Genomic DNA, 25,267 nt, shown 5'->3' on the forward strand with positions numbered 1-25,267 from the left:
TTAGGAGAGCAGTACATCTACCAGGGGTGCTCCTGGAATCCTCAAACTCAACTGTGTTATGTAGTAGCTTTACAAACATGGTACCTGCATGCAGAAGTGGAAAATAGCAAAGCAGCAGGAGCATGGGTGTTAATCCAAGCAGAACAGGCTGCAGTGCCATTCAGAGAAGTGTGTTGTGCAAGTTGCACCTTTTTGGCAACTCTGAAACTCACCACTTTCCACTCCAGGTAAAGACCTTCTTCTGTGTAGAGCATGTAGTCAATCCTTCTCCCATTTCCCTTCAGTGATGCCTTCCTCCCCTTCTGACTGGAACTGTGGTTCTTGCTGGTGGGATAGACTAAGTATCCTTTCCTTCCTTCTTCACTTTCCAGCACCCTATTTCATTAAAAAAAAAAAAAAAAAAAAAAAAAAAAAACCAAAAACACAAAGCAAGTTTTAATGTTTAAATGTTCACTCATCCTGGCCATTTACGCATTACCCAAATCCCAGGTGATGATAATCCCAGTCCCAAAGGACTGTTAGACCTGTAAGGCACATCTTTTTCCAAATGTGGTTTCCAGTATGAGGCTGCTCTGACTGCTGACAGTGCTCTGAAAGCCTCATGGCAGGCTTGGCACCACTGGTGCTGTCCTAGAGCTCCCTTGAAGCTGGGAGAGCAAACACTGAGAGGGAAACCTGCTGTCAGTGCTGTAAGGCAGCTCAGAGCTCAGTGGATTTCCAGCACTGATGGAACTGGCACAGGAGGAATTGTTCTCTGGATTGCTTTAGTACAAACCTGAGCACTTTGATCCAAACCTCTCCATTCTGAAATTACAACATCCAGCTTTACAGGCAGGGTGTGGGTGAGGACTGGTTTGCAGGAACACACATCTGGGCTCGTGGTGGGTGGTTCTGAGCAGGTTTCAGCACCAGATTACTGTGTCTTGGACTCCAGCTCTTCCTTCTCTAGAAATGACAGCCTAATTTACTTGATTCCTGTATGTGGCCCTGCAAACTCCTCCACATGGAGGAGTTACTCAGCAGGTGTGTTAGCACTGCCCCCACCTTGCAAAGAGATTACCCAGCCCAAGGCCACAGACAGAAACACTCAAAACTGAGAATTGCTTTTCTAGGTACCAATCTTGTGTTCAAGGAAATAAGATGTTGCTCTCCCATTAAAATACTTATTTTTGATGCTTAAACATTACTGTAGGTTTTAAACAGAAGTCTGTTAAGGCCCTGAGCAGCTCCATCTACCTTTGAACTGAGCCCAGGTTCAAATGTGACCTTGGACCAGGCACCCCATGAGGGTCCCTGGCACTCTGTACAGTAATCCTGTGCTGCTCTGTGTTGTTTTGCTGTTGTGTTGGATTTTGAAGGAAACTTGTTTTACCCTCCTGTGTTCTGTTTTAAAGCTCTGGCAAAGGAGCAGCCCCAGCTGAGTTAAAGCCAGACTGGGACTGCCTGTGCTGGGGTTTGTGCACATCAGGTCCAGCACAGGTGAGTGGCACAGCCCACACAGGGAGAGGCTGCTCAGGCTGTGGTTTTGCTGTATCTGCCTTAAAACACAAACTTTCAAAACCACTTCCTCAAAAATCTCCTTCCTTTACTCACCTGCCAAAGCCTGAACTCACAGTTCTGTGGTTTCCCTTGCAAGAGTTGATCACAACCATTAAACTGAATCATCAACTGCTGCAGGAGAAACACTGAGCCATGGACTTGGGTCCTAGCAGGCACAAAGCCTTTAATTTCACCTTGCAACAAAATAAGATAGTTTTGATCACCTGGTCTTTAAGACTTGGATGGTTTTATGGAGCTGGGTTCAGGAATTTTTTTAATGCATACATGTGAGAATACAGAATGGAGGAAAAACAAGGGACAGGCACTTGTGGTATGTTTTAATGTGTGAGATTCAGAGGGCTGCTTTTTCAAATGTTGGGGTTTTGGAAAGACCTGAATGGTGGCAGAGGGGTACAGCACTGGCTACAGCTGGTTAGGTCTCAGCAGTGTTATAACTTCTAAGTTTTGGGTCAATTGATACATTTGAGATGCACTTTATGTTCTGCAGCAGATAACAATCACAAAACTCTGATCATGTAATCATTTGATCAGAACTTTTCTTAACCCCCCCTTTGGACTTAGGGAGGTATTGAAGGTTCTTAAAGCTTATTGCAATCAGCTTATGAAAGTAAACTTTCTTTTATGAGTTGCTTTGTTTTAATAATAACTCACATTAAATTAGCTTATTGTCTGTACCCCATTTTGATTCTCCAAAGAGCTCTTGCAAATTATTTACTTCCTTAGACAGTTTTTCTAGGTTCAAGGAAGCAAGTCCTTTGATGGTACTGACCTCTTTCAAAAATTGTATTTATATTTGGCAAAGCTAATTAAGTAAAAAAATAGAAGAAACTTCTGATCAGTTTCAGAAGAAACTGATAAGTGCTGAAACTGCAGCACTACTCCAAAAAACCTTATTTGCATTAGTTTAAAGCATGAATTTGTTTCAGCTTCAGTTATGCCTTTTAAAAAGTCTGTGAGTGAGTGCTGGGTATTCACTTAACCTGCACAAGTGCTCATGGAAGGGAAATACTAATTTCAAATACATGAGGGAAGCAAATTGTAAATGTGCATGCATGTGCTGGTGCTGAGGAGTTGCAGCTCTCTGTGCACAGGGGTTTGCTGTTTGTCTCTCCAGGAGCTGACACAAGTACAGGACAGCTGGCTCTGCTGTGCTGCCACTTGAACCCTGACAATGCAGGGAACGTTTCTAACTTGACTGAGTTACACAGCTAAACCTCATTTTATCAGAATAGCTGTCTTGATTCATAGGATACAAAGAAATGGAGAATAAACAACTGGAGATTTGTTTTTCCCTGGCAGGGTTTTGGTCCCAAATCCCCCAGAGCTGGAGTGAAAGCCCCAGCCCTGTGCTGGGTGATGCTGATGGGATGCTGGCCCAGCTGCAGGAGCCAAGGAGCACCAAGAGCAGTGAGTGTAAGGGAGCCATAAAGCAAAACTCCCTCATCCCAAACCTCGAGGGATCTCCTCTCATTCTGGCCAGAAGCTAAGGATGACTTTTCTCACTGGTATTGAACCTTTAGCCCAGAGCTGTGAGCCCCTGTCCAGCTGAGGAGACTGGAAAAAACTGCATTTAAGTATTTTCTTAGCTGTGCTGGAATGTGCTCTCCTAGGCTGCTCCTGGTCAGGGTTCAGAGATAAAATGACCTTATTGCAGTGCTTAACTTAAAAATGACAATCATCTCTGTGAGATGGGATTATTTGTGTGCATTTCTTGAAACCTTTCTCGGCAGAAGCTTGTGTGCCTTCCAGGACTATGGCAGGGCCCAGGTTGTTACATCTACCTAATTAATTGCTTGATAATTATAAATTACTTGCTCATTATTTGTACTAAGTCTGTTGTTCGAGTCTGATGCTTTGTGCACACTGTGCTTAACACAAAAGACAAAGTTAAGAACGAGTTGATCTGCTGCTTTTATGGCCTATTTATTTTAGTAATGTGAAATACTTTATTTTATTTATAAACCAGAGAAGAGTGCTGATGAAGAAATAATTCTCTGGATAGCTGACATTGCCAATTTAAATACCTGCAATGCTTTATCAAGGTTTATTATTGAAAAATTTGAGAATGGATCAATTCTAGGCAGTGCCTTGGTTTGCTGTGTATATGAACAATATTTAGCTAGATAGTGCCCCACAGCCACTGTGCTATTTAACATTTAAATGTCTGTAAAGCCCAGATTCCATAAACTGCTTTAAATTTCCCAGCAGGACAGGCTTCCTCAGCCTCTCATGGGAACCATGGCTCCCAAAACATGAGCACCTCCACAGAATGCACACATGCCCTGTCCCCCTGCAGAGAGCCTGGGGCAGTTACAGGCTCAGAGAGGGTGATTTCATCAGTGCAAAACAACTAGAACACATGGCAGAAAACTGAGAGTCACACTTAGCAGGCAAGAAGCTTTATGTGTATCTTATTCCCAGCACTTAGGGCTGTTTTCCAGTTGTCACATCCAGAGGTGCTGTGCACACCCAGAGGTAGCAGAAATAGTATTCTCAATTTGTTATTGATTATTTGATAGCTCACTGTTTCATCAGTCATGGATTTGTCAGTGGAACATAACTGCTGAACATGAGTGACTCTTCAGGGAATAAAACACCATACCCCAAAAGGAATTTTGTGACTCATTGTCTGGAAAGGCCACTATAAGGCCAGGGTTTGTTTGGGTTTTGTTTCTTTTGTTTGTTTGTTTTTGGTTTGGTTTTCTTAGTGGATGAAGTGGGTTAGGTTTTGTTTTGGTGTTTTGATTTTGATCCCACTTGACTTAGAGAACCAGCATCTTTTCCTGCCCCTTTTATCCTCTTCCCCATCACCTCTGGGTAAAAATTTGATTATTTGTTTTGTTTTCAGTCAATAAAATACCTCTGAGTCTGAACATCTGAAATGTTAAACAGCAAGCAATGAAATTGCTTTTTATAGAACTGTCTAAAACATGTGGAAAGGTTAGGAATTCATACTTCTGTAGGTTATCTGGGGTGCACACTTCTTCATCATATAATCCTTCAGGATCCAGCAGGGTACCTGTGGGCAGAAAGGGAGAGGTGAGTGTCCCAGCACAGCTCCTGGGCTGTGCCTCTTGGGAAGCTTGCAGAGGCACAGGTGTGTGGGGGACAGGGGACTGCTCTGGCAGCACAGTGTGTTCACTTCCCTCTCCAGACCTCCCTACTGCCTGACACCCTGCAAATGTCTCCACACTTCCACTGTCTCAGCCCCCATGACTCTAATTTGTTTTTCTCCTACCACAGAATAAAACCTCATTATTAAAAAGGTCTACTTATCTTTAGTATCTTCACAGTTATTAAAGCTCCTCTGGAGAAAGTATTAATTCCTCTTCTAAAACTTCAGCAAGTTCAACTGAATCTCACCAGGTATCAATATCTCAGAGTTCCAGGAAATCTTTTATAATACAAACCTTACAAATTCGTAGAGCTGATTTGCTTTGTTACATCCTCACTGACAGTATTTATTGAGCACCAAATGGAACACTGAGCAGAAGCTGCAGGCTTTCACTGCATGCACAAAGTACAGAAACAATTATTTGGCTGCCTCCCCCTCCAAGTAATCTAGAGATTATTTTAAATATAGAATATTGGGGAAGGCATTCAGGTAGCTTGATGCATGACTTCTAGATCTCTGTTTGGTTCTTAATCATCATTTCACAAGATATTGTTAAGGTCTATGAAATTCATGGTATGGAAATGGATAAATATAAATATTTGTCCTCCACCAAGCTCTTACTGCTGGTCAGCTGAAGCAGCTGCTTGGAGCTGGCTGTGGGTGCAGACAGGGGCTGTTCCACACTGAGAGCTGGAGGAGGTCTTACCTATTGCCCAAGGCTTATCCTCCCCAGGACCAGCTCGACACGGGTCTTTGTAGTGTGTAAACAGAGAGTGCTGCTGCTCCAGCTTGTCCTCTGCAGGGAAAGAACAGCCCCAAGAAAAGGCACATCAGCTCCTGCTTGTGAACCTGCACAGCTCTGTGTTCTGCCACAGGAGCAGCACCAAGCCCTCGTTTCTCCTCAGCAGAAGAATCCTAAATTCGTGGTTTGATTTGAGCCACTTCAGCCTCAGCTTTACTGTGCAGCAGGATCTTGTCTCAGTCAGAAATTCCAGCAAATGCTATTAACAGAGCTTTCTCATTCTCTCTTACAAAGTCTTTTCAATGCAAGGTATTTTTTGTAATTTTAGCTCTAAGCTGAAGTGAAAGATTTCCAATGTATCTCCTCCCTCTGTCACTGCCACTGTTTGCTTACACAGTTCTTGAGACAGAACACCCAGAGGAGACTGGGCTGGCTTCCCAAAGGCAAAGGAAATGCCTGCTTGTGGCCATATTCACACATCTCAGTAAGTCTGAGGATAAAACCTGATGCTTTCTTTCCTTCAGAAAAATTCAGTGACTGAATATTTTCCAAGTTATAACAGATAAGAGAAAGGCAATTGATAATTTGCTTGGTATGTTATCCACAGCATTAAAGCCTTTCTAAATCAGCATGATCTATCAAACTTTAAATTAAATTCTTCCTAGTTGCTACTTACAGCAAATCAAGCTTCTAGGATCACTTGGTAGGAAATCCCACAGAACTGCACACACCAGCATTTCAGACCCTGAGCAAACCAGCAAGATCCAGTTCTGTGTGTGCTGCTTATCAACACAATCACCACAACTGAGGGAAAAAACTGGAACTTGAAAATGCCAACAGCTACAATTCCACTGTTAAATGGCAAAGAAACTGCAAACAGCTCCTGAAAACTTCCTCACAGCACTTACACCTTTTCAAGGCTAGAACATCTTAGCAACACTTGAAGGCTCTCTTAGGAGAATATCCACCTGAGTTTGGAGCTGCTGCTGCTGTGTATTTGTCACTGTCTATGCCAAGAGCATGTGTGAAAATGGGAAATAAAGTCCAAAACAGCTCTGAACTGTGAGCTGTGTCTCTTAGACAGAGCCCATCTCACACACCAAGGATCACATGTGTAAAAAACTGGTCTTGCCAAGGAGAAGCTGCTGGTCTCTGCTGAACAAAAAGGTGGAGAGCAGCAGGGCTGTGCTCACAGCTGTTGGCTCATTTGCCATTTTCTTATTCAGAGTCTTTAGTACAGCTGACTGACAGTTCATCTGTCTCATTACATCTTCCAGCTAGTTCTTAGTCTTGAGAATGTCTTCAGAACTGCAAAGAGATTGAAAAACTAATTTTTCAGAGAAACCTGGAGTAAGTTCTGCCATGTGGGCAACACAGAGAATTGCTCTTTCTGTCTGAACAGCCAATTGGTTTGTTTAGTGTTTATGGAAAAGTGGAAGATGAAATCTTTGCCATTTCTCATGTCTCCAGGTTTTCCCTTGTTGTATCATAGAATTTCCCTCAAAACCGAGATAGATTAAAAAATATTAATTTACAACTGCGGGGCTGACCATGACAAATCACAGCTGATGACACAAAACTTTTCCCATCTGATTGGAAGGCTTTTTTTTCTTATGCTAAAAGGTTTTAAAACATACAACTTTTACACAAGTCATTCCAAAGCAAAATGACAGTAAGTAACTTTCTAATAACATTCCCACTAAGTGTGAATGCCCTGTACAAATGTTGCCATGATGTTCTGTAAAGTTGGAGGGGAAAACTGAGTTGCATAAAATTTGTCATAAGCATAAGGTCACTCATGGACCTAAAGATCTTCGAAAACTGTACTGTCAATATAACAAGAATAGAAGCTTGGTATTCACTGAAACATTAATTAGCTGTTGTATCAGCCTGTGAAGTGGGAAAGGATACAGAAAAATCACAAAGAGAATTACAGGAAGCTGATTATTGCTTTAAAAAAACTTAAGATACTCAATTAATCTATAATGCCAACAAATGTCCCTAAAACAATGAGTAATGTAAAAAGGAAAGAGAGAACTTTAAAAATTTGCATTAATCTTGCTTAGTACATATGGAAAGGAAGCAATCTGAAAATAAAAAAAATAAATAGCCAGCTTAATTCCAGTTTCCAGGCTGGGTGCATTTTAAAGGGGAGGGTGATGTAAATAAGCTGCAGAGATAGCAAAGATAAAATTAATTTTTATAACCCTTTTTTCAATCCTCTTTAGCAGCAGCTGCAATGCGTAGAACTATTATTTGCAAAAGCAAATTGTTATTTTTGCTTTCTCATTAAAAAGACAGCTCAGAATTGCATTAATTATGCTCTGTGCTTCTTGTGCAAGATCTTGGGTAGAGTGCCAACAGTTCTCAGGTGGAGAGCCCTGACCATATGTTCTGCCTCACAGCTTCATCCCCTCTCCCTCTGCAGACCCATTCACTCTCCATTTGTGAGCTGACTGGGCACTCTCCTATTTCGTTTACAGCAGCTTGTTTGTTTCCTTGATGGACACCTTTGCCTCCAGGCCACTCCATGCAGCCAACAATCCTGAAGTGAAGTGGTCAGAGCACAGCAGTTGTGTGTGTCAGTGTCCCCAGCACTGCTGCAGCTTGGGCAGCTGAGGAGCTCTCATTGACCATCTCCTCCCTCTATTCCCCCAAAAAATCATTGCCACTGCTGCATCATTCTTCCCCCTTGGATGTGTTTGTCTGACCACAGCATTCTGTAGCCAGTGCCTCTTACTGCTCCCCTCCTCCAGTGAGAGCACCAGGCAGCACTCAGACCCCTCTGAGTTCACTTGGGAGCCCGAGTTGTGATGGATTTACTCTTTGTACAAATGAGTTAGAAACGAGTGAGAGAAGGACTGGGGTTTGGGCTGGTGGTCTTTTCTACCAAACTTTGCTAAAATGCTCCATTTCACTGTCTGATACAAGAAATGAGATTAGAGATAATGATTTGGGGGTTTTTAGATCAGACAATGCTTGTTGCTAAAATTGCTCCTGGTACAGTTGTTGCTTCCTATCTCAGTTACCTGAGACTTCTTACAAAGACGGCAGAATCCACTGGGTGCTGTTGCCAAATTCACCTGTTCATCCACAAGCCCTGATGTGAATTGCTGAATCCCATTTGGATGCTGCAGCCTGAGCCCCCTGGGCACTGTCCCTGTGATGTGCCCCCTCCCTGCACCTGCCCTGTGCTCTCAGCATTTCAGCTGTGGCCCCTCAGCCCCAGCCACTGATCCAGGAGCCCAGCAGGGATCTCTGCTGGGTGCTGGGCTGGACAGAGCAGGGAGGCACAGAGGACACACAGACACAAAGCCCTGCACTCCAAGTTAACTGTTACACAAAGTAATATTCATGTTAGGAAAAAGCTTCCATCTCTGTGAACTCACCACCCATTAATTAGGGTTTTGTGGAGTTCTTTTTATAGTACCCTCAGCATCCAATTAAAAGAAAAAAACAAATTTCTTAAAATAAAAAAAACCAAAAGTACACAGCATCAGTTAATTTTTTCCAAGACTGATTCAGCAATGTTGAATTCTCTCTGCAGCATTAGTCTCCTATGTCTGTATGTATGTGCTACCAAATTATTTTTAACTGCATGAATTTATTACTTTTTCTCCACAAAAATCCCATACATGTCAGTAACTAAAACTGTTGGACAGTAAGTGTCTGCCTAATTGAAGTAAAGCTAAACCACTGGATCTGTCCTCATTATTGCTACCACAAGAAACAAATTACTGCTCTTTTGCCTTAAAACCCATCATGCTTAATAATTCTACAGAGCTTATGGGATGAGCCAAGGGGAGTAGCTCACACTCAAAGCTCATACCTATTTTAGAAGTGTCTGCAGCAATTAAGTTTTTCCCAGCAAAAGCCAGTCATAATTTAGTATATAGTCATATACATATAACCCACAGGGATCAAGAGCATTCCTATTCCTTTTCAGGCCTGGTAGACACCAAGAAATGCAAACCTTGTCTTACCAGAGGAGCAGTTATCAAAGTTGAGATCTCCACAGAGTACATCAAAAGCCACCAGCTCCTCTGGATTGGCTGTACTGGAGGAGGAGGTAGATTTTCTGAATTCAGACAGCCAATCTTGAAGCATATCCAGTTGCTCACACCGAACAGTAGTGTCTCCTGCAGCAAACAAACAAACAAACAAACAAAACTAAAACATTACTCAGCCAGGTATGAGCTGCTGAGCTATTGGCAGACATCCTGAGAAAAAGGCTGCAAGGTAAGAAATGGTGTGGCCAGAAGGAGACTCATAGTGCTGAGCCTGTTAGGCACTCTGTTGGGAACTACACTTTTTGATGTTGGTGTTAATATCTCCTTCTGGAACCAGGCACATCTGAAGGAATGAGAAGACAACTTCCCTGCAGAAACCACCCAAACCAATGATGTTTTTTGTCATAGGAGAATCTGATGCAGTACATTTCTAATCAGGAATTCAGAGTTAAAATCCTACTGCAGACAGAACTAAACCCTATGTTCTGGGGTAAATCACTTGATCTTGCTTTGCTTTCTAATTTTTGAAAAGGAAAAGTTTTGCTTTCAAGTGTAAATAGTAAATATACATCAATGGTACATTCAGCTTACTAATACTGTAGCAGTCAGTCTGAGGAAGGGTTCTATTTAAGGTCAAGAGGAGAATGCCTAAACTGGAAGTATTTTTTTCATATTTTAAATGTTGGAAACAGGTTAGGTAGGCAGCAATTCAGAAATAAGGAACTGGATTCTTTTCACCAGTTCCAGGGATTACAGTGGGATGTGCCCTGTTCTAATGCAAGGGCTGAGATTGGTTGGTGCCAAATGGAACCATCTGACACACAAAACAGCTCTTTAATTACAGCAACTAACCACACTTAACTTCCAGCACATTAGGTGACATGAAGTCTAATAAAAAATGATTACTGTCTGTCTGTTACAATGATTACATCAAATCATTTTGATGTGAACAATGGAGCAGAAACAAACATTCTAGAAACAATTCTTTACCATATTGTCTTTCCTTTTGTTTTGGTTTCACTATCCCTAGAGTTAACAGCTATAATTTTGCTTGTTTCAGACTTTGAAGGCTATATCAAGTCAGAACAACATTACTTTGCTTCAAAATAAAAGATTTGTTTTCAAGTACCAGAATAAGAAGGAAAAGCAGCAAGCCCAAAATTACTAAGTCTGTGTAGAATTTTACTTTGACATAATTTACTACTTTGTAAAATCTGTTTAGTTATGTATGTCCAGAGCTGCTTTCAGAGGCCACTGTGGAGATGGTGAATGTTTAAGCTGCACCCTCACAGTTTATCAATCACTCATCTCAACTGCAGCTGCCACCAGGACTCTTTAGAGACTCTTACAGGGTGAGCTCTGCAGCATTAGCACTGTCACTGCATTGGCACACACAGCCTCCAGCCATTAGGGCTTCACCTTCCCATCACTCTGACCCTGAAAGATTGGAATTTCAACATCATCTCGGAGCAGGGGTGAGCAGGAAGGTGTTAAAGCAACAGTTAAATACAAACAGAATCAGAAATATTATTTGATTAATTGATATGACGCAAAATATTTAAAAGAAATATTGAAAAGGCCATTACTAGGGAAAGAGGGGTTTAAAGTAGGCTCTGACATTGACTCTTCAGGCTGGTAATTCCAACAGCAAAAACCTGATGTTTTTCTTCTGTTTGTGTTACTCCTAACAAACCTTTACCAGCTGCAATATAAAAGCAGATGTGTTTCCCAGATCTGTTCCCTAACCTACAGTTTCTAATTACTTGTACCTCAGGTTCCCATTGTACCCTGCTCACACAGCTTGGCACTCTTGGGGAAGCCCCTGCCATGACAGCACAAGAAAGCCCCACAGTGAAGATGGAGCTAAACAAAAGCACAGGAAATAGGTCAGTGGAATAAATGGAGCCTGGAGCAGGTGACACTCACTACAAAAGGTGTGCGTGACTAACAGATCCATTTGCTACAGCCAGGGGAGGGATCACAGACTCATGGCATGAATGGGCTTGTGAAAGGCACCTCTGCAGATCACCCAGCCCCAGGCAGGCATCACCTACAGCAGGTTGTTCAGGACCATGTCCAGCCAGGTTTTGACAATTTCTATAGTTGGAGAGTCCATAACCTCTGGGTAGCCTGTTCTGATGCTTCATCATCCTTGCAATAAAAACCATTTTCCTGTGTTTAAATGGCATTTCTGTTTGTGCCCAGTGCCTCTTGTCCCATTCCCTGCACCCCAGTGAGGAGAGGCTGCCCCTTGTTCCTCACCTTCCCATCAGGTATTTACTCTTGGACAAAAGCTTTCCCCTCCTGAAGCTGTCCCAGCTTTCTCATTCCTGGTGAAGCTCATTCAAATCCATGGACTGTCCTCCTTTTGCAGCATCTGAATCTTCCTCTCCTGTCCTTAGGCTGTACTTTTTCTGACCTGCCATTGTTTCCTCATAGGATAATTTTTTAGCATGGTGCTTGTTGACAAGAGTGCAATAAAATCTCGTTCCCCACAAAGTCCCAATTACATAAATTGCTTCATTTTCTATGATGTGCTTTTACATTCCTGAATGGCCAAGGATTTTTTACTCATTTTCTGTGAATTATCCATCTGGCATGGATTCACCAAATGAGAAATAAAATAACAGGGCCATTACCACATGGGCATAAAACTCAGGCAGCAACCTGTCCCAGATCAGCATGAAAAATACAGCAAACCCACTTAACTGAAACACAAAAAGGTAAAATTCTCCAACAGGAAAACCTTGAGAAAAACAAGACACACAGGCAAAATGATGTGTCTGATAAGATGTATTGTTGTCACTAGAAAAGCATTAACTGCATAGTGACATACATCTCTCTCTGGGGATGCTGAGCCTTTGTACCAGCCCTGTACAGCTTTTAACCTCGGGGCTGTACAGGTAAACAGTAGCCTTGGAGCTCTGGGAACATGACTTTCATCTGTCTTTAGCCAAGTGTGGACTTGTGACAGCCCAGCATCCCTGACTGTCCCCACTAGAGGTCATGGAAGCAATTGCTCTTCAGGGCACTGCTGGGAGCAGGGGCATTGTAGTCAGCTTCATTTCCAGGACACAAGATGGGCTCTTTCTAATGAATCCCTCTAATGAGTGACTTGAATGGAATTGTTTTCTGAAATTGGTGTTATCCAGGTCACTGCAGCTCTCAGCAGGCACAGGTATGCACATGCAAAAGTTGCTGCTCAGACCCAAGTTCTCAGCAGCTCCCAAGGACTGATAACTTTGGAGATGAAGATAAGTGAGCTCATCAGACACCTAAGTAGAAGAGAAGCCAAAGTTGCATCCAGCACATCAGGGGAACATACAGTTCAGTAAACATTATCAGAAGAGAGCTAGGTAGTAACTCCTAACAAGGGTTCAACTTCTTACACATTCAGATAGAATCAGTGATCTGGCTGCCACCAGGGATTAGCCAAAGAATACAGATTTGTGCTAATTGCTCTGCACTCTTTTCTTCAGGAACTGGCCTGAAAAAATGCACATAATTGTGTCATGGTGGGTTCCTGCAGCCAGCATTTCCAAATTCTCTGAAAGCTCCTTTCAGCTTCAAAACTTGCAGAAGGATGAAAGGGTAATATGGGAAACTCCAGCCAGCACAAATAAATACTTCACCTTTATTCATTGTAGAATAATCATACTTGCCCTTTCCATTCACTTTGAAAACACTGGAGTGAAATTCTGGCTTCAGTTAGAACTCAGGCAAGTGTTATACACTGACTGTTCTGTCCTATTCTGAGAAACATTGGAAAGAGCACATGCTTGTAGGACAAAGGAGACACAGGCCTAGTCACAGGAAATTAAAAGATCTAGTGGAGGCAGTGCAGTGTGGGATATACTGGCAGGAAGCCTGGGGAAGAAGAGAAATAAAAAACTTGCAAAGTGTAGGATGTAAAGCCTAATCACAAGGACAAATTGTTTGCTAGTCACAAACCAAAGGCTTCAGTTCAGCTGTGAGACAGGCAGTGTCACACCTGACTGTGTGCAGACCCCTGCACCTGTAACCCTTCAGCCAGGGTAGACTGAGGAAACAAAATAAACCAAAGAACCCAAAGGAACAAAGTCCCCTTTTTATTTTAAAATAAATAAGCTGCTCCTTTTCAGCTAGGGACAGTCCCCAGCCAAGTGCAGCAGAGCCTGTGACAGCTGGGGTGGCACAGCTGAGAGGGGGGAAGGAGGGACAGGCTGCCCTGATGGGTGCCCAGGCTCTGCTAGTGCAGGAGCATCTCTGGAGTCACTGCCTAAGGGTGCTCTGCATGGAGCCAGTCCTGATTGCACCACCACAACTGCAAACACTCAGAGAGCTGTCTCAGAGCTGAGCTCTGCCTCAAGCTGGGCTGGAGAGGTGTGGGCTCCCAGAGCTGAGCTGCCAGTGGCAGCATTCACACAATGCAGAACAGGGATGTGAGCAGGTTGTGAGACAGATCCAGCAGGCTGCATCCCTTGAATGGGGCTGGAGGAGCTTGGGGCTGACTCTGCTGATGGCTTGGTGGGGTGTGTGAGAGCTGTGACTCAATGGCACTCGGGGTGTGGGTGGATTCAAGGCAGCAAAACCTGCCCAGAGCATTAATCACTGACTAATCAACAGACATAAAAGAACCATGTAAAATTAACAGCCCCATGGAAAATAATTACATCAAATCTCATTAAAAGATCCCTTCATTTGTCACTGAAATGCAACTATTTCCACAGCGGAAATAAAGAGCTTCTTCATAGCAGCATCCAGTACCAGGCAGAGACCTGAGAGGGAAAGCTACATCTAATTCTAAAGTTTCTTGAAAGAGTTGAGGGTCAGGTCTGAATAAACACTAATTGCTCAGAACAGAGTTGAGCCAGCACATACCTTGAGAAAAGCATTAGTAGCTGGTCCCTGATCATAAGCAGTTGGATCATTTCACTTTATACCTATGTAAGTATCAGAACTGTCAAGTGTAAGTTTATGTAACCTAGAAGGGAAACCAGATTGCACTCAGCCAGCTGTGACAAGATGATTTAAATGGCTGACCTTTCAAACACTGCTTGTTTTTATAGATACACATCTTTACATCATTAAACTGGGCTTTTGGATAATTTGTTTAATGTATGGATGTTATGAATCAAATGATGCAAATCAGAAAGCACAGCTCTGCCAAACTTACTAACTTTAGTTTTCCATTTCATTACATAAACAAATATGATATGTCTAGGGACAGACTCTTAAATCATTGTCTGCTCTACTTGAATGTAGTTTGAACCAGATAAGCCTAAAAATACAAAGCAGGAAAATAAAATGCTGTGGTTTACCCTTGAACAAACTTTAGGCTGACTTTGATGATAGAACATTACTTCCCCTCTCTTCTTCCCTCTCCCCTCTTCCTCTTTAATATTTTAGGGATTTCACAATGTGGTTATCAAAGACTAGCTGAGAATACATGACTAGGTAGTAAAAAGGAACAGGACTGAAAACTAGAAACAAAACCCAAAAAAACTGAACTGAAACTGGAACATCAATAAATCTCAGCAATCTCACAGAACATTACCGTAGGTTAAAAATAGAAAAGCGGAGAAGGAAGGAGGCAGAAACTTTTACATTGTTAAAAAGTAGCTGAAAAATTCATTAATCTTTTTTAGAGCCATCCAGTGTCTCTAATGGACTGGAGGGCTGTCAGCTTTGTTCCCAGTCTGTGTGTGGCTGAGGCAGGGTGGAGCAGCAGAGCAGCACAGGGCTCACAGCTCTGCCATCCACGTGCAGCCCTGGCTGCCCGGTCCCAGCACATGGGCTGGCAGCAGCCAGGAGCACAACAATCACAGCCATTATTGCATCATCATCACTAATCTTTATTTTATTTATTAAATAAATGAGGGCTATCCAACCCAATCTGATCACACTCAAAGTAGAGGTCTGAGTAGGTGTAGTTAGAAAAGCAAATCTACAAAGTACAGAACTGATTTAAACACATGACCAAAAGAATTTTCCAGTGAGTATACTAACTTGCTAGTCATTCATGGATGAAATTTGCAGGTCAAAAGCCAGAGAATTTCGGCTTTTCCCACCAGAAATCAGCAGCTAGAATTGCTGTTCCAACATGTATCTTCTGATTATCCTCCAGTTATGTACAAAGAAAATGTTGTTTATATGCTAATACAGTATGAGTTGTTAAATGCTGTTGAGTAACAATGATAATAATGTATTTCTAAAATACCAGTATTTGGTTAAGAGGGAGCAAAGAGAAGGGGTAGTTTTTGTCTGTGCCCTATAACAATTACTCTGAGACTGAAGATGTGAAGGGTTGGGATACTCATCTACCCTTCTTTGCAGCACATGCTGCACTTGACTGTCAGAACACAGGAGGGGCAACACCATTGCTCCTGTGCACAGAAATACCACCACAAGCCTGGAAATAGTGACAAACACAGGAGTGAATCACAGGACAGTACCTGCAATAGCTTGCAAGTGAGTGCAGGAAATGTATCCCACAATTCTTTGGTCCTGAGGTGTACTTCCCACTTGCACCTGGAAGAGAAGAAATAAAAAGGTGATTAATGGAAGAGCTCATACAACTCTACATCTAAGCCCATCTGTGCAGCTTTTTTTACCATTCTTTCCAGCCAACTCCATTTTGAAACCAGAAAAAACCACCAGACACACACACTGAGGATTACTGGTCTTACTGGGGCTTGTGGCCAGCACACCAACCCTTTGCACATTACCAGGTTCAGTGCTCTGATTCTGATCTGCAACAAGTCAAAAAATTTTACTTTCTCCTGCTCTTCTCAGTCCCACTGGTCTCATTCCTATGTACAATTCAGGCTCACCACTCAAGTGCCTTACAAAACCAGCACCTAATCCTTGCTACCTGTGTGTGACTAGAATGTAAAAGGAAAAAATGCCAAGGACATCTAGGGAAAAGGATGGAATATGAAATAAATATTGGGTTTGATCATGTTTTCTCCATTCCACAGTAAGTTTTGGATTCTGATGGATTTTTTACATTCTTCTGCAAAGGTGTTTGGGGCCTTGATGTGCCTCAGCAGTGTTTGCATCCTTCAGCCCAGAGCAGCATCCCCATGCCTGTCAAGCAGACAAAAACACTACATAGAATTCTGTTCTTACACACAGAAGAGGAAAGGCTTCCAGGGAAAGCTGGAATGCAGTATAATTCCTCATCTATATCTTAAGCTCCAATCCTTTAAAAATGTACTTGTAGGTAGACACACAAGCAATTTAAAATCAAGTTCTGGTTTAGGTTTTCAACTCTATTGAGGATTTTGGCAGTTCAGGACTTAGCTGCAAATCAAAATTCCCAATGATAAGTGGGTAAGTTTTGGACTGTGGCAAGAAACTAGTTTGAGTGTACGGTTTTCTTGTTGACAGTTTATGTGGCAGCATTGCATGAATAAAAGAAAATGCCCATAAAGGAAAGCTGTACCCAGGGCTCAGAAAACATCACCACAGATGACTCTACTTCACAAGGCTGGGATCAAATGCTATCTGACACCTCTAAATAACAAGCAGAGCTCCATTTCATATGGACACAATTTTGTCAGCTTGGTTGGTTTTCTTGTTTTTCAGCTATTCAAGAACCATCTGATTCATTTTGTAACTGAAAAGACAGCTTTGCAGTAAGTGAATTTAGAAGTCATTTGTACTTAACAATGCCTTGTTAACTTTGAGGGTTTGTGCCAGTCAGGGGAGTGGGTAATAAACAACTGGCATTATTCTGTCCTCAGTCTGTTCAGTCCTTTTTTTAAGACAGTTTTACAAATGGATATTGATGGTGTTCTTATTGCTGTTCCCATTCAGCCAAGCTGCTTCAGGGAGGCAGAGGGAGACAAGGCAAATACAGGCAGTCACTGGAGCATCCACCCTGGCAGGAGATTCTCCTGGGCTCCCCAGATTGCAGCAGAGTCAGAGGATGGGCAGCTGTGCTGGGTGCTGTCAGGGACTGCTGCAGGACTGCCCTGCACACTCCTCTCCCTCCTCCCCCTGAGCATCTCAGTGCTTCTGCTGAATCAGGAGCTTTCTCTCCAACTCTTCTATGCCACACATGCCATTCCAGTAGAAAAGAGGAAAACAGTTTATTTATTCCCTCTACTGTCTAGGGCAGGCATGTGAATGAGCCATACTTTCCCAACTCAGTAATTCAAAATCACAGTTTCTCTTCAATGCTATATTAAAAAACCCTAAACTATGAAAAGTCTCCACTTGTTTGCAAATGTGCAGTGTTTCCTGCAGCAGAGGGCAAGTGTGGCTGTCACAGAGCTCTCAACATCATCCACCACACCCTCTCTGGAAGGAAAATACTGCCCATAAGTGTTCTGCCTTACAGCAGGAATGTGCTCCTTATAACCCCCTTATTGACAAAAGCAGATGGAATCATTCCAGGGTTTTATTCAAAAAGCATAAAAGATTTAAGTGTAAAAGCTGAACATCCAAACATAAAATATAGCACAGCTGAGAAAAAGAGTCAGCTCAAACTGGCTTTAGAATTTCCTTTGCAGCCTTAATGGAGTGCCTGACAAAGCCATGTACTCCTCCACCACCTTGTGCATAGGGCCACACTAATTTCCATTAATCACAAATAAATGTGTGTTGTTCAGGGTGCCTGTGTGCACAGCTCTGTGCTGAAATGGACTTGGGGTCTTTTGCTCTCAAGGAATTGTGAGAATTGGCCAGGATGAAGCCTGGCTGTGCTGGATGGGGGGCTGAGCACAGCAGATGCCCCCAGGGATGCTGCCCAGGGCTCTGCTGGAGCACACAATCCCATGGGGAAGGGAGAGGGGCTTTCATAAACACTCTGCTAATTAAAAGAAATAAAGCTCAGAAGCAAGAGTTGAAGGCACTAACATAATTAGAATTTCCTTGGAAAGGGCCAGCATGGAAGTGCATCCAAAGCAGCTCCTCTCCCAGATTTCACATTTCCTACAGCTTTTTGACTCTTAAGGGTTTGTATTTTCTTTTGAGAGACAGTACTGATGGCAACCACTAAACTGAGCTTATTTGGTGTAAAATCATAATGGAGGCAAATATTTGTGACAGCTACTAGGAGATTAAATAAATATATTTGCATCCTCCTAGTCAGTTCCCAGGTACAGCAGAGACACTACAGTATTAAATACAATCTGAAGTAAAATAGTAAGAAAAATCTGTTTATCCAGTCTAATTTGGTATTTCACAGATGGACAGGGACTGTGTGCTGTGCAGACAGGAAACCTACTTGACCTCTGAAGTACTGCAAGCCCTATAATTCGACATAAAAACATCCTTTTGTGTGGCCAAGCACTGCAGCTATTTCAGACTTGCATTTTCCAGGCTGTGTGAGATGGTGGTGGCTGGGGCAGCCACGTGGCAGGAGGACAACGTGGACCTTGGCAGGAAAGCTCCACTTCCACCACACCAAGTCAGCACTTCCCAAATATAATTTTAGCTGCTTAACACAGAAGAAACATCTACAGCCACAACTGCAAAGAAAATAAATGTAAACAAATAAGCCAGGGTGGCTCTGTCACCATAAGCTCACCTCAGCTGCTCTACATTGGTAAATGTGTGTCAATAACACATTTATTGAATTATCCTTCTGTAGGGACCTACTTCAGGCACTGCTTTCTAAAAATCATCACACAGGCTTGGTTGTGCCATGAACATTCCTCTTTGTGCATGGAAATGTACAGGAAGATAATACCTAAATATAAGGCCCCAACATTTTAAAACATTTAATTTAAAATTATTACAACAGGAAAAAAGTATGTTATAACCTGTTAAACAATAGTGTTACCTAGAGGCAAAATTAAAACTTATTTGTGCTTTAATAAAATGTCCAGTTATATAATTTTCACCTTAAAAATTAGCATTTTTCACAATTATGCTGAAATATGCAATATATATTCCAATCCTCACTAGATTTTCAATAATCAAATTAGTCAAACATTGAGAAGCTCAAAGTGGATTCAGACCCACTGATCATTACATTTTGATTGCTCTTGGGAGGGGGGCATAAAAGCTCATTACAGATGAGAAAGGGACTTTTTCCCTTAAGGGAAAAATCCTGCTAAGGGTGTGTTTGGAATCCAAAATGCCAGTTTCTGCTGCTGCATATTTATATTTGTCCCCTACCTGCAAATGAAATAAATAAGTGCAAAACTGACCGCTCTGAATTTTTGTTTTCCAAGTACTGGCTGTGTCAAGCACACAAAAGTACTTGACATCAAGTACTTTTTATTAAAAGATTTCATCTCAATGTCACAGCACATCAGTACAATCTGTTGGAGAGACCATGCTGGGACTGTGCTGTGCAAGACTGGGGATATTCCCAGAATTGTTTTGCAAAAGCTTGTCCTGCATGGCTGAGGAGTGGTTTGCCCTCCACTGAGACTGCACCAGGTAATAAATGGCTGATGAAAGAAATCATGCCACCAAGGTTATGGCAGAAAGATTCTTGCTGACAGGAAAAAAAAAACTAATGAATAGCAAGAACTGAAATTTTAGAGCTACAGCAAGGGAAAATAACTTTAAATTTAATCACTCTGCTTGCTGTCATGGGAGTTTCCTGGGCTAACTGGAAAATCTTGCACATCTCTTGTTTCCCATATGCTAGCACAGTAAGTATACAAAGCTGCAAACTTGACAAATAGCTTTTCTCTTAAGAGTTTATATTTACACACATCTGTTCCAGCAGTGCAAAGCAATTCTCTCACATCTGGATGTCAAGAAAAGCATCAACAGATACTTAAACAAAACCCATGAGAATGCTGCTTCAGTACTGGGGTATTTCTTTACCACCTCGAAAAACAGCTTCAGACCGGTCATTGTTGTGTTACTAAATCATCAGGTACTTTGAAGGAAATGCTCTTTAATGATTATAAATTTGAATTGTGCATGAGAAATTTCACTTGATTAAAGAACCAATCTAAGTGTCTCAAATACTGACTAATAATATGTACACAAAACCAAGACATTTGTTATGAGGAGAACTTAATTTTTAGTGACATTTTCTAGAAGCTCCACATTGCCAGGTGGGAGCTATCCAAAAATATCCAAAATCAAATAATTTCTTAAATGTGTACCCTCCAAAACAAAGGAGTTATTTACATACAAGTCCAAGCATATGCCATTGCAGGTATGCAAACCAGATGAGAGCTCAAATTTTGGCATGCTCATGGCAGAAGTTCTTCACAAAGTCTGTCACTCCAGAATCATCATGTGGCTAATAAAGCCAGAGCTGGGAAAGGTAAAAATAACCTGCCTGTAACACTGAGACTCCTCCAGGTAAATTGGGCTCTTCACAGCCCAGCTCCAGCTTCAGCCAGTATAATTTAATCATATCTTGGGCTGTAAATGAGCAAAACCCTCAATTTCATCTGCTTAGGTGTCCATGGAGGTGTCATTTTGCCACTGAATTAAATGTGGACCACAGACCTGCTCCCTGCATTGCTCTTCTGAAGAGGATAAGTGTACAGAGCTCTGCAGGAAATGAATTCAGTCATGACAGCAACCACACTAATGATGGTCATAATATGAAGGAAAACTAACCAGGCTGAAAGCACCTCTACATGCTCTGGGGGAAAAATCCTCTCTCCTTAAAAACATAGTATGAACATGGCATTTGTAAAGAATATCATCTGCATAGGGGCCTTGAGTAACTCTTTGTGCTGGAAATAAAACACCTCAGACAGAGAGTAAGTGCAGGGCACAGAAACAGAATTTACAGCTGATGTGACAGTGACTTACTCCCACAGAAATATTCATCTTACCATATGTAGCCAATATTGTTTAAGTTCAAGGGAAGCTCCCTTAAAGAGCCTGAGATTCAGCAGAATTTCAGGGACAAAGCAGGTGCCCATGGCCCAGGATGGTGTTTGCACACACTCTGCAGGGCTGGTGCTCTGAGGTGTGCTGGCTCTGCACCTCCCCATCTCCACTGCAGTGGGGATGTCATTATGCAATCCAATGAAATTATAATGACTTAACAGTGAGGAAGGGAAAAAAAAAAATGGAAAATACAAATACTTTTCTTTCCATTGCTCCTGGACTTTTTTCCCATTCCAGCAAATTTCCAATGCAAGCAGGAGAGTGGGCATTAAGAACTTAACTGGAACAGCCAAACTGTGTCCCAGTCCTCATTCCTGTTACTGTTAAGAGAAGATGCCAAGGAAAACTTGCAGCTGCTCCCATTCCCACCTCAGACATTCCTGTCCCACAGAGATGACTTAGATTAGTCATAACTCCCAAGAAAGATGTATTTTTGGTTAGCTTAGACATGGTGCAAAAAGATCTATCTTATTTTCTGTCCTTTAACAGCTCTGCCTTTTGCCTTCAGAAATATGCAGCAGCTTCTAAAGAAGACATATTAGCTAAATCCCTAATTTATTATAATAAACATGTTATTTAAGTATATTAAAGAAGCTTAAAATGTTAGAGAAGTCAGCTCAAAATTGTGTGGTGCTCTGCAATTCTTTCTAGCTACATTTGCACTTGATTATTTCAAAATCCTATTTTTTTCCACCTGCCATGTGCAACAATTACTGTTCCATGAACTCAGAGAATCTGTTATTTGGCAAATCTTCATTAAGCTTACATATGAGGGAAAGTGGTTGTGAATTGGTGCCACAAATGAAGGGCTCTTCCTCTTCTGAAGAGGATAAAGCCCACAACTCACATTTTCTCAAATCTGTAATTAATTCTGCACAACAGTTTTTATTTATCCCCATTAATGAAGGGGAAAAGGACCTTGATTAATAACATTAATTTTATCAAAGTGAAGGAACATGGTACAGTGCCATGGTAGAGTCTTTTTTTTTTTTTTTTTTTCTGTTCTTTTATTTAAAATGTCTCAGTTTATTGGATTCCATCCAACCCCTGCATTAACATTTTACAGCTGAAACTCAGCATGTGGAAAATGTTTAGGTTACCCTCCTGCCTTAAATGGCACAGCTTTAGAGTCATCTAAACAAATTCATGAGCAGCTCTAGACATTTCTTTTATACATCTTGGGATAACTGTAGGCACTGGACAGCTGATCAAGGACAAGGAAATCTAACCACTGAAAACTCCAGGTGTTCTTTAACTGGGGTCAGAGCAGCCATTCCTGTTTTCTGTGCACTCCTGAGGTCCAAAATCTTCCCCTGAAGCCCGAGTGGAACTGCAGCACTGCCCCCTCAGTCCCAGGCACAGCACACACAGGCTTGGGGCAGCAAAGCAGCTAAAATTACCCAAGTGAAATGCATCTGCACCAGACATATCAAAAAGGAGAATCACAGAGGTTAGTTCAGGGAACCCTCATTTTCTCACACAAAGCAGCTCCTCGAGAGGGGAAAACAGCAAAAATTGTGCTTCAAAACAGTTTTGCAATCAGAGCTGCTGCTCCTTCTACCATCTGTTACCACCATATCAGCTCTTTGGAAAACAAGTTGAGCTTTGCACACAAAGCAAAGGTTGCTAGGTTTCCTTTAAGCAATGAATAATAACATGTTCTCTGCACAATTACTGTACTTCCCTGAGAACAGCCTTCATTTTCAGAGAATTTCAAAAGTAAATCTGTTAATAACCTTAGGAATTAATATTAATTAAACACAACTTCTTCCAGAAATACAGCAAAATGCACAAGACATTCTTTTTCCTTTTGATTTTGAAGAATACTATTAACTGTTCGAACTTCCCACATCAGACTCTAGTTTTGCATTATGTTCACATGCTGGGCTTTAACTTAGAATTCTTATTTTTCTTAAATGGACTCTCTTGGCAGATGCCAAAACCCAGGATAATTTCCTACTAGGAGCAGTAAGAAGAACAGCTTTCTACACACCATACTTCTGAATCTCCCAGTCCCATTGGGAGGAAGAACCCTCCAAAACCTGTCTCAGTCAACAGGCATTTTGAAAATGATGCCTCCTTCACTCACCTCCCTACTCCCAGTGTGCATCTATATCTCTTGGATAGCTTAGATTTCCATTACTGTTACAACTATTACAATTTAAGGATAAGAGAGGTGAAATTTGTCAGCAAAAGTGAGTTTTTATTAGATTGCTACACCTGGAAAAATATGGATAAACTCACCAGGTCAAGTTAAGGACACTTTCCAGTATTGTTGCACTGCTGTCCAAAACTTACACATATCCCTGGCACAGCATAACTCAGGCTCCACACTAGTCCTCTGTCTAAAGAGGGACATTGACATTTGGAATCCTTCTAGTAAATTAGAGACAGGTAATGCATTACATGATTTCTGCTCAGCACTCATTGACACCTTTTAAACTCGACTTGGCAGGGCTGATTTGTAAAATCAACATCCAGTTTCTGAGAAGAATGTGCATTTTATAACTAACTGCCTTTAAATCCATCAAAACTACGGTGCATTATCATTATGTGTGTGTCAAAGCTGCAGCTGCAGAGGAGTTGAGACCACTGAAATCCACAGCAGGTTCCAGACAGAGCAGTCCAAGCCAGACTTTCAGTGCCTGTCACAGCACAGGGGCTGTGCCACTCCCCCCCTCTGCAGCCCAGCAGCAGCAGAGACAATGGGAGTTATAAAACCTACAAAGTGACTCGAGGGCTCTCCTCTCTGGCATTTTAAATTAATGTGAAATGCCAGGCCAGGACAGTCACAGCAGAGTCTCCCAAGGGCTCAGACTGCCCAAGTATGAAAATGGTTTGGCTGATTTAGGAATTTGCTAACTTCTCCTCTGAGTCTTTAATGTCAACTAGGAACTATGGTTTAACACTTCAGACATGAAACTGTCCCTTGGATGTGATATTTCCCCCCTTCATCTATCCTGCTTTTTTCTGTGACCGTGTTTTTCGTACATCCCAGTGAGACCCTCAGATTGGAGACAAAAACTTTGCTGGAATTTGAAGAGTTCCAAGTGCCAAATGCAAATTAGTCCTCCAGCTTTGCAGAAAATGAACTTCACACGATGGCTGCTCACAACTTCATCATCCTCATGTCTTCACCCTGACCTGGAAAGCATCAGCCTCTACAGATGGAAAAACCAATCTGATCTCTGTCAGGAAAACCCCAGCAGTAGCACCTTTTGTGGCAGACATCCTCAGAAGGAGAACAGAGGCAGACTTTTTTGTACAGGTCTCCAGACAGCTGTTAGGTAGCATGAAACTTTGCTAAAAGCTTCTGTAATTTACTCCAATTTGGCTCCTTGGTTCTGACACCCTAGGTGTTAAGCCAGAATCAAATCACTTTACCTTCCTGTACTTTAGTTTCTCCTTCTATTAAGCAGATATTGACCTTTCTTCATTATGCACTCTGAGACATAGGAATGAAAAGCAGTAGGTAAGAGCTGATTGTTATTACAGCTGCTAATAATAATCCTTGAGCTCTGTAAGTCTCTCAGGTAAAATAATTTTGTATGACTAAGCAAATCTCTCAAATCCTTCCAAATCTCTACCTGAACTTTACAATCTAGATAGTGAAGACAGGGCAGGGAAAACGAGGGCAATGGAAAATAATTTCTTATTCACTGGAAACAGAACCCATTCTAAAATGAAAAAACATGCAAAACACTTTTACCAAGGCAGTAGGGATCTGTTTTGTGTCAGAGTCCCCAAAAGCAGTTTTGTAATTTTCAAATTATTTCAACTTTCTTTAAATATTTAGTTCTGAGACTTTTAATTTATCTCTCTAACAGTTCTATTTGTAGTAAGGAGACAAGCATACTTACTAAACAACAATCAGATTCTTTCTCTGAACCTTCTTCTGAATTTTTGAGGTTGGGTGTTTCTTAAGGTTCAGAATAATTGGAATAAAGGCTTCATCCTCCCCATTAACTGGCTTTATCCGTATTCTCAAAACATATGAGTCTTCTCCCCTCAATTGCTTTGCACAACTTTTGGTTT

General features: G+C 41.8%; 1 protein-coding gene across 1 annotated transcript in view; it reads right to left on the minus strand.

The window, feature by feature from the left end:
- The window catches only part of SMPD3 (sphingomyelin phosphodiesterase 3), a 99,966-nt gene that overhangs the window by 5,113 nt on the left and 69,586 nt on the right, over positions 1-25,267 (minus strand). Inside the window, exons 3-7 of the mRNA XM_056500831.1 lie at positions 15,862-15,937; positions 9,401-9,556; positions 5,382-5,471; positions 4,516-4,579; positions 213-375 (exon numbers count right to left, since the gene is read on the minus strand). Of these exons, the coding sequence (XP_056356806.1) occupies positions 213-375; positions 4,516-4,579; positions 5,382-5,471; positions 9,401-9,556; positions 15,862-15,937 (549 nt within the window). The remainder of the gene's footprint in view (positions 1-212; positions 376-4,515; positions 4,580-5,381; positions 5,472-9,400; positions 9,557-15,861; positions 15,938-25,267) is intronic.

This window comes from Oenanthe melanoleuca, chromosome 11 (genome assembly GCF_029582105.1).
Source record: "Oenanthe melanoleuca isolate GR-GAL-2019-014 chromosome 11, OMel1.0, whole genome shotgun sequence".
Lineage (NCBI taxonomy): Eukaryota > Metazoa > Chordata > Aves > Passeriformes > Muscicapidae > Oenanthe > Oenanthe melanoleuca.